The 12,622-nt window shown below is 54.1% G+C and overlaps 1 protein-coding gene across 1 annotated transcript; it reads right to left on the bottom strand.

The window, feature by feature from the left end:
• Positions 1-7,473: 7,473 nt before the first annotated feature.
• On the bottom strand, positions 7,474-11,879 carry PRSS22 (serine protease 22). Its single transcript, XM_024759671.1, has 7 exons — positions 11,863-11,879; positions 11,560-11,671; positions 10,898-10,924; positions 10,299-10,470; positions 9,782-10,059; positions 8,569-8,726; positions 7,474-7,978 (listed from the first exon to the last, which is right to left on the bottom strand). Exons 2-7 carry the CDS (start codon positions 11,639-11,641, stop codon positions 7,718-7,720), a joined length of 978 nt encoding a protein of 325 aa, XP_024615439.1. The 5' UTR covers positions 11,642-11,671; positions 11,863-11,879; the 3' UTR covers positions 7,474-7,717.
• Between the last annotated feature and the right edge of the window lie 743 nt (positions 11,880-12,622).

The raw sequence follows: 12,622 nt of genomic DNA, 5'->3' as shown, positions 1-12,622 counted from the left end.
TATTTGTGGAGTAGGACAAGGCAAGTTGAATTTAGTGAGTTTGACATTATTAGAATTTCTCTGATGATTAGGGACAGTCCCCAGTGGGTCAGTTAGCAGAAATTAAACCCAAGGACCCCAAAGGCAAATCTCCTGAGTGATGTGCATCAATGGCAGTATCTAAGGGTTGGAGCTCAGCAGGTGGCTGAGGCTAGATGCTCCTTTGAACATAGCCACCTGGGTGCTCTGCTCGTGGGAAGGGTGACTGGTCTCTGAGTGCAACCTGTAAGACCTGCAAACTTAGACCTCACGTGCAAACCAGGGCGGGTTGGCAGTGAGCTTGCGTATAGTGTAAGCAGGGCGAGGGGGAGGGCAGTGTGAGTCATCGGCGTCCCCACTTGACCTTGACCCAAGCAGTGGAACCGAATTGAAGGAATAACACGACTTTCCAGTTCTCATAGGTTGACTCCCTACAGACCGAGTCAACCTGTAGGATTCTTGGATAATTTCTGGGCAGAATGGGGTGGCCTCAAGAAAGAATAGACTTCTGCTAAGGAGAGAACTCAGTGCTTGAGTGAATAATTAGAAAAACAAAAGAGATGTGTCCACATTGTCCACCAAACTAGTGACATAGACCATACTCATTACCATTACCATTAACTCAAGAAACATTTACTAACATTTACTAGTAACTAACTAGTTACTATTACTAACTATACTATTACTAACATTTTTTTTTCCAGGACCGTTTTCTGGACACTGTATCATGGTGGATAAGGTAAAGGTCTCACCTTTCATAAGCTCAGAATATTTCCTGGGAAAGATAACTGAGTAAATAGACAGTAATAAGAGAACATGACAAATGCAGGGACAGAGGCTTACCTTCTGGTTATGTGTGTTAGGGAGGGGATGATAAACAAGGAACAAATGAAATAAATTGTATATATTAAATAGTAATAAATGTGCTGGAAAAAGAGAAAGCAAGGAAAGGAGCAAGAGTGGAGGGAAGGAACATTGTAAACAAGATGATGACATGGTGACATCTGAGTAGAGATTTGTAGGAAGGGAGGGAGTGGCCATGCAGTCCTGCAGGGGAAGAGGAAACTAGGTGCAAAGGCCCTGAGGCAGGAGCATGCCTGCTGTGTTCCCAAACACAGCTGGGAAGACAGAGAGGCTGGAGCCCCACAAACAAGGAGGAGAGAGATGAGAAGGGAGGCTGGAAAGATGACATCATTTACTCTGAGTAGGGTTTGGAATAGAATGACAGGATCTGACTTAGGTTTTAAGAGAACCACTCTGGCTGCTGTGCTGAGAACAGCCTGGTGGGAACAACAGCCGAAGCAGTGGGACCAGTTGGGAGGCCATGACAGAAATCTGGGATAAAGAGGAAAGTCGCTTGGGATGGCATGGGAAAGAAGTGGCCAGATCTGGACGTATTTTGGAGATAGGATAGAACTCACAGGATGTGCTGATGGCTTGAATTTAGAGAATGAGAGGAAGAGAGGCGTAAGGAAGATGCCACAGTTTTGTGTTGTTGGGGTTTTTTTAATCAGTTTTATGGAGGTATAGTTTACACAGAGTAAATTTCACCATTTTAAATAAATTATAGTCCTATGAGTTTTGATAAATGCATCCAGTTATGTAACCATTACCACAATCAAGATATAAAGCCAGTTCCATCACTATTAAAAAATCCCCCTATGCCCCTTTGGGGGCAATCCTTTCCCCACCCCAGCCCCTAGCAACCACCCATCTGCTCTCTGTCCCTATAGATCTGCCTTTTCAACAGTGTCATATAAATGGAATCATGGTGTGGAGCCTTTGGAGTTCAGCTTTCTCCCCTCGGCATCATGTGCTTAAGGTTCACCACGTTGCGGGGCTTCCCTGGTGGCGCAGTGGTTAAGAATCTGCCTGCCAGTGCAGGGGACATGGGTTCAATCCCTGGTCCGGGGAGATCCTACATGCCACGGAGCAACTAAGCCTGTGTGCCACACCTACTGAAGCCCGCTCACCTAGAGCCCGTGCATTGCAGCAAGAGAAGCCACCGCAATGAGAAGCCCGCACACCGCAGCGAAGAATAGCCCCTGCTCGCCACTAGAGAAAGCCCGTGCGTAGCAATGAAGATCCAACGCAGACAAAAATAAAAGAGGGATTTCCCTGGTGGTGAAGTGGTTAAGAATCTGCCTGCCAATGCAGGGGACACGGGTTGGATCCCTGGTCCGGGAAGATCCCAAATGCCACAGAGCAACTAAGCCCTTGCGCCACAACTACTGAGCCTGGCTCTAGAGCCTGAGAGCCACAACTACTGAGCCCGCATGCCACAACTACTGAAGCCTGCGCACCTAGAGTCCATGCTCTGCAACAAGAGAAGCCACCGCAATGAGAAGCCCATGCACCACAATGAAGAGTAGCCCCCGCTCACCACAACTAGAGAAAGCCCGTGCGGAGCAACGAAGACCCAACCCAGCCAAAAATAAATAAATAAATAATTTAAAAATAAATAAATAAATTTATAAATAAAGATTAAAAAAAAGATTCACCATGTTGTGTATAGTTTGTTCATTTTTGTTGCTAAGTAGAATTCTACTGAACGGATGGACCACAGTTTGCTTATCCATTTACCAGCTGAAGAAACATTTGGGTTGTTTCCAATTTTTGCCAATTCTGAATAAAGCTGTTATAAATATCTGCATACAGATTTTGTAAGAATATGTTCTCTTCTCTCTTGGATCAATCTTAGGAGTAGGATTGCTGCATGGATGTTCAACATTACACGAAACAGTCAGCATGTTTTCCACAGGGGCAGTACCAGTTTGCACTCCCACCAGCAACATGTGAGCATTCCAGGAGCTCTGCATCCTCACCAACACTTGGTGTTGTCAGTACTCCAAGGTTCCCAAACTGAGCAGTTGGAAGGAAGGACAGCTGCTTTGTGCTGAGATGGAAATTCTGCCAGTGGAGCAAGTTTGAGAGGGAATACTGAGATTCATTTGGAGTCACCTTAAGGATGAGATGTCTATATGATATTTACAAGGGGATGTTGATTAGTTGAGTGGACACGCAGGGAGAGAACTCTGGAGTCACCTCTATGGATAGTGTGTAGAGCTATGACACCAGATGCTATCACCCATGGATACAAGTAGGTGAAGGAGGAGAGAAGCCCCAGATATGATGTTGGGGCATCAATCACATAGAGGTTGGGGAAATGAGGAAGAACCAGCAAAATAGACTATGTTCTGTGAAAGTGATTATTCCCCCCTCAGTAAGAATTGAGACAACTGTGTCCCTGAAAACTGGTATTTGTCCTGGTTTGCCTGTGTGTGATTGTTTAATAGCTGCCAACAGGAAATCAGACCCACAGGCCCATTGGGTCAAGGTCAAGTGGTGATGCAGATGAACACAGCTCCCACAGTCTGACACACACCACCTTCCCCCATGCCCTGGTTACGCTCTTACTCACTAGCTGCCTGCCAGTCTGCCTGGTGTCCTCATGTGAGGTCTAAGGTTGCAGACCTTGAAGGTCATACTCACAGGCCCAGTCATCTTTCCCATGAGCAACTTTGATACTATGAGCACAACGACCCGGGCACAGGTAGCAAAGTTTGGCTTGGAGCTGGGAAATCCATTGTCTCCGCCTTCACGTAGAATTCCACACTCCCCAGGCAGTCTGGGGAGTTTGGGGAGCTTGTGCCCTTGGTGAGGAGACTGGTGAACTCATTAGGGCACCATCAATGGGGTCATGGTGAGACTTCTTCAGATGCCTCCCCGGGCAGCAGCACTGACTGGGAGACTTCAAGCAGGAAAGGGAGAGAAAGAAAATACTTGCTCTTGAGTAAGCATGATATGAAAACATGAAACTAACTGGGACACCCTCTGAAGGCCCAAAGCTCTTGTGGATAGGTATGAGCTCAAAGGCTTCATAATTTGGATAATTTAAGTGTGATTTGATTGTACTGACAAAATCTGACATACTGTTTCCATGATAACAAACAGTGTTTATTGTAAAAAAAAAAAAAAAAAGCAAAAACGTTTTCTGTCAATCTAAAACTATTCTGGGGGCTTCCCTGGTGGTGCAGTGGTTAAGAATCCGCCTGCCAATGCAGCAGACACAGCTTCGAGCCCTGGTCCAGGAAGATCCCACATGCCGCGGAGCAACTAAGCCTTTGTACCACAACTACTGAGCCTGCGCTCTAGAGCCTGAGAGCCACAAGTACTGAGCCCACGTGCCACAATTACTGAAGCTCACACACCTAGAACCCATGCTCCGCAACAAGAGAAGCCACCACGATGAGAAGCCCGTGCACCACAACGAAGAGTAGCCCCCACTCGCTGCAACTAGAGAAAGCCCACGCGCAGCAACAAAGACACAATGCAGCCAAAAATAAATAAATAAAATTAATTAATTAATTAAAAAACGATTGTTCAGAATAGTTTTAGATTGACAGAGGGTCTGAAGCAGGTATATCAGTTACAAAGGCATTTAGCTGCAGTAAAAGAAGATTCGACCAACAGTGGCTTGAAAGCACACAAGAAGGATGGAGGTGGCTGTCTAGAATGGAGGCAACTTCTCAACCGTGTCCTCACACCTGCAGCTTCTGAATCTTTGTTCACTGTCAATTTAGGTGTTATTCAACTCGTAGCCTCATGTTGATAAGATGGCTGCTAAGGATTAGGCATTACATCTGTATCTAAGACTAGAAGAAGGCAGACGGTGGGAAAGGATAATGCCAACTGAACATGTCCCTGTTATCAGGAACAAAACAAAGTCTTCCCAAGAAACTACCCATCAGACATCTGTTTCCACTGGGACCTCGTGGGAGACTGTGGAAAGGAACATTTAGTTTTTCCAGTCTCTAAGGTGGAAGAAGGAAGGGAGGGGTGTTGGAATGGGGTTATTGGCTTAGCCAGCCAAAGGAGTCGGCCACCAAGGGACCTCATGGGGTTAGATGTGATTTACACACTTGTTCTGGATGCAGAGTAGAGACGAGTTGGCAGGTCCCTGGTGTGGGAGTGAAAGTCTTCTAAAGAATTAAAGATCTGAGGAAGGAGCATGTGGAGGAGCAGTAGCCAGACCTCGCAGCCTATGACTAAGGCACTTCCATAGTAAGGACATGGGTCACTGTGGCCAGATGGCGGCACCCCTGCCCTGAGGGAGGTAAGGAGGACTCTCCCTGGGGCTGCTCCATGTGGGGAGTTAAAGGTGAGTGGAGGCACCTGCTGGGAGCCCAGGTTGGCGTGCCGGCCCCTCCCACTGGCACTTCCTCTTAGCCCGACAGGCCAAAGGGGCTCCATGTGCGGCCCCCAGAGGCAGGAGGTGTCAGTGGAGCCGAAGCAGTGATGGTCCCCACCCCCACCCATTTGGGGCTTGCTCCTGGCCTGGTTCCAACCAAGGGGCAAACAAGCTCTCTGCGATGCTGGTGTGGACCCCACCAGGGCTGGACTGACCACATTTCCACCTCCTGGAACCCCCACCTGACTGGGGAGGGAGTCACTGGAAATCTTGTCACACTTTGGAGCCAGGGCGGGCTCCCCACCCCATGGCCCAGCCCATCTGTCAGGCTTCTTGGGGCTCTGGGAAGGTGCCTCCAGCTCTGGGGCTCCCTGGAGGGTGATGGCCAGCTCAGAGAAAACCCACCCTCACCTGAGGGTCCCACATTTACGGGGTGACTTCTCAGCCCCAGTAGATGTTTCTTTTGTTTTCTTTAATTTTATTTATTTATTTATTTTTTGGCTGTGCTGGGTCTTTGTTGCTGCATGTGGGCTTTCTCTAGTTGTGGAGAGCGGGGGTTATTCTTTGTTGCGGTGCGTGGGCTTCTCATAGTGATGGCTTCTCTTGTTGCAGAGCATGGGCTCTAAGTGCACAGGCTTCAGTAGTTGTGGCATGTGGGCTCAGTATTTGTGGCTCACGGGCTCTAGAGCACAGGCTCAGTAGTTGCGGCACACGGGCTTAGCTGCTCCACGGCATGTGGGATCTTCCTGGACCAGGGCTCGAACCTGTGTCTGCTGCATTAGCAGGCGGATTCTTAACCACTGCGCCACCAGGGAAGTCCCCCCAGCAGATGTTTCTAGGCATGGCCTTCTCAGGGGCTTCTGTCAGGATGCCATTGGAAGCAGAGGTAGAGGGCGGTGAGAGTCAGGGTGTGGGGGACACTGAGCCATAGAGGCCAGTGGCCAGAGACAGAGACAGAGAAGGAGTGAGGGGACAGGGACAGGACGTGGGGAAGCGAGGAACAGAGGAAGAGCCTGGAGGGCAGAGGGGGAAATGGAGGCAGCAAGAAGGGCAGCGAATGAGGCACTAGTGGAGGGGTATGGGGGGTAGGGGAGACTGAGTCCAGAGAGGAGGGTAAGTGGACAAGGGAAGCAGAGTGACAGGTAAAGCGGGACCAGGTCACAAAGGGGAGGGGCCTCACCTGAGCCACCTGCTCACCCCCCAGCTGGTTCCCAAGCCAGCGGGAGGCCAGGTTAGCATTTGTTTGTTAATAAGACCAACCCCACAGCACTTATTAACATGGGGGTTATCAAAACAATATGAACAGAAGTTTTAGAACAGTGCTCGCAGTAAAGGATACCAACCAACCAAACCACACCTGTGCTGCCTTCTCAAGCTCACTGCACTGATCGTTTCTAGTTGGAGACCCTGAGGCAGCCACTCAGCTCTGTCCTCTGCACAGCTGGACCTACTTGTCTTCCTGACTGTTAGAAAAAATCTCTCTGGCACATACTCATCAAACCAACCACACAGCCCTGCCTGCACATTCGCTTGTTTCTGGGAAGCCCAGGTGGCGCTGATGGGGTACAGTATCCTGGGCCTTGGGAGGAGGGGCAGGGCTGGTCCAGGAGGCCAGAGGCCTGGCTGCAGAATGGTGGGCACTGGGAAAGGGGAGCATTAGCTCGGTCCCAGGCAGACCCTATGGTGGCCTAGGACCCAGCTCTCAGCCCCACCCCGTGGGGGCAGGTGAGGTGACTCAAGCCCCCCCAGACACCTGCTGTCTCATTGTTTTGCTCCTTCGTTCCGGGGGGAGGATTCACAGAATCGGCAGTGAGTCACTGGCTGAGTCAGCTCCTGGGGAGTCCTGGCTGCCTCAGCCCAAATCTGAGACACCCGGCTCTAAGATGAGGGAGGATGGGGGACACCCCACTCGTGTGTGTGTGGGGGGTGGGGGTGTTCTCCTAGCCAGCCCTGTTTCGGAAATTCAACAGGCAGGTTGGGGACCTGCCTGGCCCTGCAGCCCCCAACACCCACCTTTCAGGTGGGAGAGCTGGGTCTCCCAGGTTGCTGGGCCTCCTGTCTCCTCTCCATTTGGTCTCCCTGGAGGCAAGGGGTTACAAAAGGACAGTGCAAAGGTCAGAAGTCAGGATGTTGAATCCTAGGTGGGCAGGACACCTGGGTCCCTGGCCAGACTACCATCGAAAGTCCTACCTGCCAACCCCCGTTTTAACCCTGACTGGACCCTTCTTCCCAATGTTCCCATACCCGAGGGAAAAAATAGGAACTAGGGTAAAAATAATTTATTGAAATTGGAGGAATAAATAAGATGTGTGGGCGGAGTTACAAATAACTGTAAAAATTATTAACAAGTATGTACACAAAGGCGCTCCGGGCCTCGGGGGTGGGGCCTGAGCCCAGGGGCGGGGCGGGGCCTCCCCGCGGAGGAGATCCGGCGCCGGCACTCGGGCGCTCCCAGAGGTAGACCGCTTATTTACAACTGAGGAAACAGCACGTGGTCTCCCCAGATCCCTAAACGCCGCGGCCCCGGGCGGCCCTGCGAGCTCGCCGCGCCCCCAGAGCCCGTCCCCGGCGTCCTGTGGGCCCGCTACCCTGCGAGTGCCCGCGGAGCTGCACCCCTTGCACGATCTTCTGTACCCAGGAGCGGTGGGCGGCTAGGCTGATGTAGACGCCAGGCCGGTTGCGCTCCGCACAGCCCTCGCCCCAGCTGATGACGCCCGCCAGCAGCCAGGTGCGCTCGACCTGGCACATCAGGGGGCCTCCGGAGTCGCCCTAAGGAGAGGAGGGAAGGTTAGGGACCCGCGTGGGGCAAGCGGTGAGCAGAGCCCAGGAACCGCGCCGCAGTGGGTGGCAGTTCCCTTCGCGGGGGACCATTTCTCTGACCTGGGGGCCGCGGCACCAGGACCGGGAGGGCGGGCAAGGACACACTTCCCAGGCTCACTTCCGGTAAGAAGGACTTTGTGCTAGACCTTCTCCCTCACAGCCCTGGAGGCAGGGAGTATTGTGACTTGCTTCACAGTTGAGGAAACCGAGGCTCAGAAAGAAGAAAACTGACCCAGCCCGGGTGTGGACCATGCACCGTCCCACCGTGCTCCGCCACAGTGGTGGAGCTGGAGCTGGCTCTGGGGGCCAGGACCGTGGCACGCCTTCAGGAGGATGCCAGCTCCCTGAGAATGGGGTCAGGCACACCGGAGGTGCTCAGAACGTTTGATGTATGAACGGCTGAGCCAGGCTGGGGCCGGGTTCTGTAGGCATCTATCTAGGGGGACTACCAGGTCACAGCTGATTCTGGGAGGAGGCGCAGGAGCAGAGGGGTGATGGAGCTCAGTGGGGCAGGGCTGGGAAGGAGGTGGTGTGCTCACCAGACAGGCGTCCCGCTTCCCCTCCAGGTAGCCGGCGCATAGCATGTCCTCCGTAATGGCGTCCTGCCCGGCTCCCCGCCAGTACAGGCGGCTGCAGACTGCTGAGTCGATGATGGGAACCTTTAGCTTCTGGAGGGTCTGAGGGTTGGGCAGGGGCACTGGGAGCAGGGAGGAGAGAGACAGGCTTGGGAGACTCTCCTGGTGGCCTCCTCAATTCCCTCAGCAGCGTTTCTCAAAGGTTAAGTGGATCAACTCTGTCAGGCTCTCCCACAATGCCTGCAGAAAGCCCAAATTCCAGGACTCCACTCTGGACCTACTGAATCCCAAATTAACGTGCAGCCTGAAACTCTGAATCTTTAACGAGATCTCTGATGCCAATGAGATGGTTCAAACCAATGGTCCAGGCTTGTCCCATCTCAGGCACTACTTTATCCAGCACTGGTACTGCTACAGACTAATGGCCACTCAGTGTTGAATCTTATTGGGACTTGAGGGACCCCCGCCATCCCCTAGGGGGATTGATCCTAGGGTTGGTCTGTAGACCTTCCCCAGTTCATAAATCCACCTTTCACAGGAGCCCCTAAGAATGACCGTGGGGAGACTGACTGAAACTTCAGAGTCAGTGGGGTCCCCAGACGCCCAAACTGGTGTCATTTCTCTTAATTCTTCTGGAATCTGGTTAAAGTTCCATATATATATGTCACTGCTTCTCTGCCTCTTACTTAATCTAATCTAATTTGTGTTTCTAGATGAGGTTTTCCAAACCTCCAGACTTGGTTTGCCAATTATATTTTACCATTTATGGAGACTGCATTTTCTCCTGGGAATTTTGCCTGCAATTGTGTCACGATGCCACCAGGGGGCGTTTATTCCAGATTTGGAATCTTAGGGCTGTTTTCATATTCACCTGGTTCAGCATGGTCCCATAGACACCTCCTCTCAGCTGTTCCTATATCACTTAATATCTTGGTTGATCTGGCATCTTTGCCTCAGAACACAGCAAAAGGTACCTTTTAACTAGAAATGATCTAGAACTATCCACCTAGGCTTCTGTGTCATCACATCTCTGGGTCACAACCTGTCTTTTCTTCTATCTGTGTTGTGCTCTGCCTCTGGCCTCTATCCTTTGCTGCCCGTGGCACCTGTATCTCCCAGTGTCCACCGCCCTCTGTCCCCACCCACCCCCATACCCCTGGTGAGAAAGAAGCCACACCTCCATCGTGGATACTCCCCCAGCCAGCAACCCAGCAGTTGGTGTCCGGAAGGAGATGGACGGAGGAATCAGGCAGGCAGATGGGCAGGATGCGTTCAGAGAACTGGATGGCGTGCTCCAGGTGCACCAAGGCGATGTCAGCACGGGCGCCTTTCTTCCAGGAGTACGCAGGGTGGAGCTTCACCCAGGCAATACCCACCTCCTGGGACCTCGGGCCGGGGTTCCCCAGCTGCCAGGCCCCCAGCAGCACAGAGAACAGGGCTGGTTTGTTCGGATGGCTAGAAGGGAGAGGGAGGGGGTGGCATCAGCCAGGAACCACGGGGTGTTCAGGAAGCGTCTGGGAAGGGTTTCTGGGGTAATGGCATATGAAGGCCCCTGGTGAGCAAAAGAGGCTTCTGGGGAGAAGCAGGGACTCTCCTGAGGGACCCAAAACTGGACTGAAGCCTGGAAGCCGGGGCTGTGTGGGCAGCCCAGGGTCTGGGGAATCGAGTGGAGGGGACCGGCTGAGCGTACGTACCCTTTGAAGCAGTGGGCGGCCGTGACCACCCAGCGGTTGGTGAGCAGGGAGCCTGCACAGTGGTGGGTGCCATTCTTCTGGATGCTCACAAGCCAGGGCCACTCAGCATCGGTGCTGTCCTCACCACCCACGATTCGGTTCAGGTGTTGGGGCTTTCCACAGGCTGGGGGACCTGGCGGAGGAGGGGCCGGTGTGTCAGACCCTCAGGCACAATCCTCATCCCTTCCAGCCCCGCTTCCCTGCCTTCAGCACTTAGGCCTGTGCTCCAGTCTCCTCCCACCCTGGCTCCATTCTTTGCTGCCTCTTCCCCGGCCCTTCCACCCTCTGCCCTCCACTCTGGCTCAGCACTTGGTCCTCTAGCCCTTTTACATCCTCGGGCTGCTCACCCCCTCCTGGGCCTCTCTCCTCCACATCCCGACTCTCTGGGCCGCATCCTCACTCTCTGGGCCTCTTTTCCTGCCTGCCCTTCCTCTCCAGCTCAAACACCCTCTTGCCCCACTGCCCGCTTCTGACCTGTCCCCCACAGACAGACACACAGACACTACCCTGCCCTTCAGGCTTCCTCCCTCCTCGCTTCCCTGAGGGCAGCTCTGACTTACCAGCTGTCTTGGCAGCAGCTAGGGTGGCTGAGGGCAAGAGAAAGAAAGGGTCAGGTCGGTGGAGGGGAGCCCTGGTGCCCAGCAATCCTTCCCGGTGGCTCAGTCCCTGGGGCCTTCCAGGCCTCCCCAGGCGGGGCATTTCCTGGAGCCTGGGCAGGACAGACCGAAACCTCAGGCCCTCGGTGTGAGCTGCAGCCTTGGCCTCCCTGCAACTTCCTGTCCAGCCTGTGCCCGGGCTCCATCCAGCCTACCTGGGGGTGAGGGGTCAGCTTCTGGGGTGTCTCACTGAGGTGAGAGGGAGAACCCCCCTCCCAGGCCTTAGGTCTGGATGCCGCTGCCCCAGCAGTGGACCATGCAGACCCAAGAGACAGGAACGGGACATGAAGAGGGTAAATAACAAGCAGAGCTGAGCACACTGAGCACTGACTGCACTAAGCCCTGTCCTGGGCCCTGTAGTGCAGTGTTTTATGTACTCCTCACAGCTGTGGAGGAACCTGAGGCTCAGAGCAGGCAAATGATAGAGAGGGAGAGGGAGAGAGGGAGGTGGGGGAACAAAGCAACAGATGAGAGGGAGAGGAGGGATTCAGGCAGGACCAAGAGGGAGGACAGCTGGGTGGACAATGGGGAAGGGGTGGAGGGGGCAGCAGGCCCTCAGGACTCACCTGGAGCAGCCAGAAGTAGCAGGGAGGTTACAATCCTGAGGTAGTGCCTCCCCAGGGCAGGGAGAGTCTCGGGAACCACCATGGCCACTGCCGACAGGAGAGCTTGGATTCCCTGCAGGCCACCCCAGGTTTTATCCTGTGAGGCAGAATGCTGTCGGACCAGTCTCCCGAGTGAGTGGCTCAGTCCCGCCACCCCGGGCTGTCAGTCACAGGGAAGGGGTGGGGCTTTGGGGAGGAAATAAGCCGTTAAAGTCAGGGGTGGGGCTGGCGGTGGGGTTGGAGGGCTCTAGCTGGGACCCCTACCTCGGGCCTGGATCCGCGGACTCAGGTCTCAGGATCTGGGCTCTGGAGGGGCAGGAGAGGGAACTTGGGCCCTCAGGTCTAGTCTGGGCCTTGACCTTGACTGAGGGGGCAGGGCAGAGAAAGGCCCTTAAGGTTGAAGGGGGGGTGGTCCAGGTAGGGAAGGAAGGCACTCAGACTCTGGGGCCTGGGTCCGCGGTGGCGGGAGCCGTTGGGGAGGCCCTGGGGCCTTGGGTGGGTGACAGCGGGCAAGGGACTGCCCAGAGGCTCCGTAACGGCTCCTGTGACTCAGCGGAAGACCTGACCCAGCCTTGGGCTCGGGGATCCCGTTAACCCACTTGCCAGAAGGCGTGAATCAGACCCCCGGTGGCCACCTGTCCCAGGGACACCTTCCTGTGGGCCCTGTCACTCAGCAGCCTAAGGATTCATCTCTCACCTGGACTTCCAGGAACCCCAGGTGGGGCAGCCAGTTGCCCAGGTGGCTGTGACTGATGCGGCTGCCTGGGGAGGGCTGGGATGCTGAGTCCCCACACCCCACCCCAGCCCCTGTGCTCCCAGGACCACCCCCCTGGACCCCTCCTTGGGGTCAAACGGCTGCTGGGTGATGCTTGAGCGGGGAGCCCAGGTGGGGGTGTGGGAAGCAAAATGCTCCCCCAAGGAATCTGCCCGCGTGATCCTGTAACCCTCACCCTGCAGTCAGGTCTTCCGTGACTCAGTACCCCACACTCCAGACACTCGTGCCCTGAGCAGGAGGAGTCAGGCT

This window comes from Neophocaena asiaeorientalis, unplaced genomic scaffold (genome assembly GCF_003031525.2).
Source record: "Neophocaena asiaeorientalis asiaeorientalis breed wild unplaced genomic scaffold, Neophocaena_asiaeorientalis_V1.1 scaffold254, whole genome shotgun sequence".
NCBI classification, from domain to species: domain Eukaryota; kingdom Metazoa; phylum Chordata; class Mammalia; order Artiodactyla; family Phocoenidae; genus Neophocaena; species Neophocaena asiaeorientalis.
The sequence above is the reverse complement of the archived record's forward strand: the minus strand, read 5'-3'. Positions and strand labels throughout refer to the sequence as shown.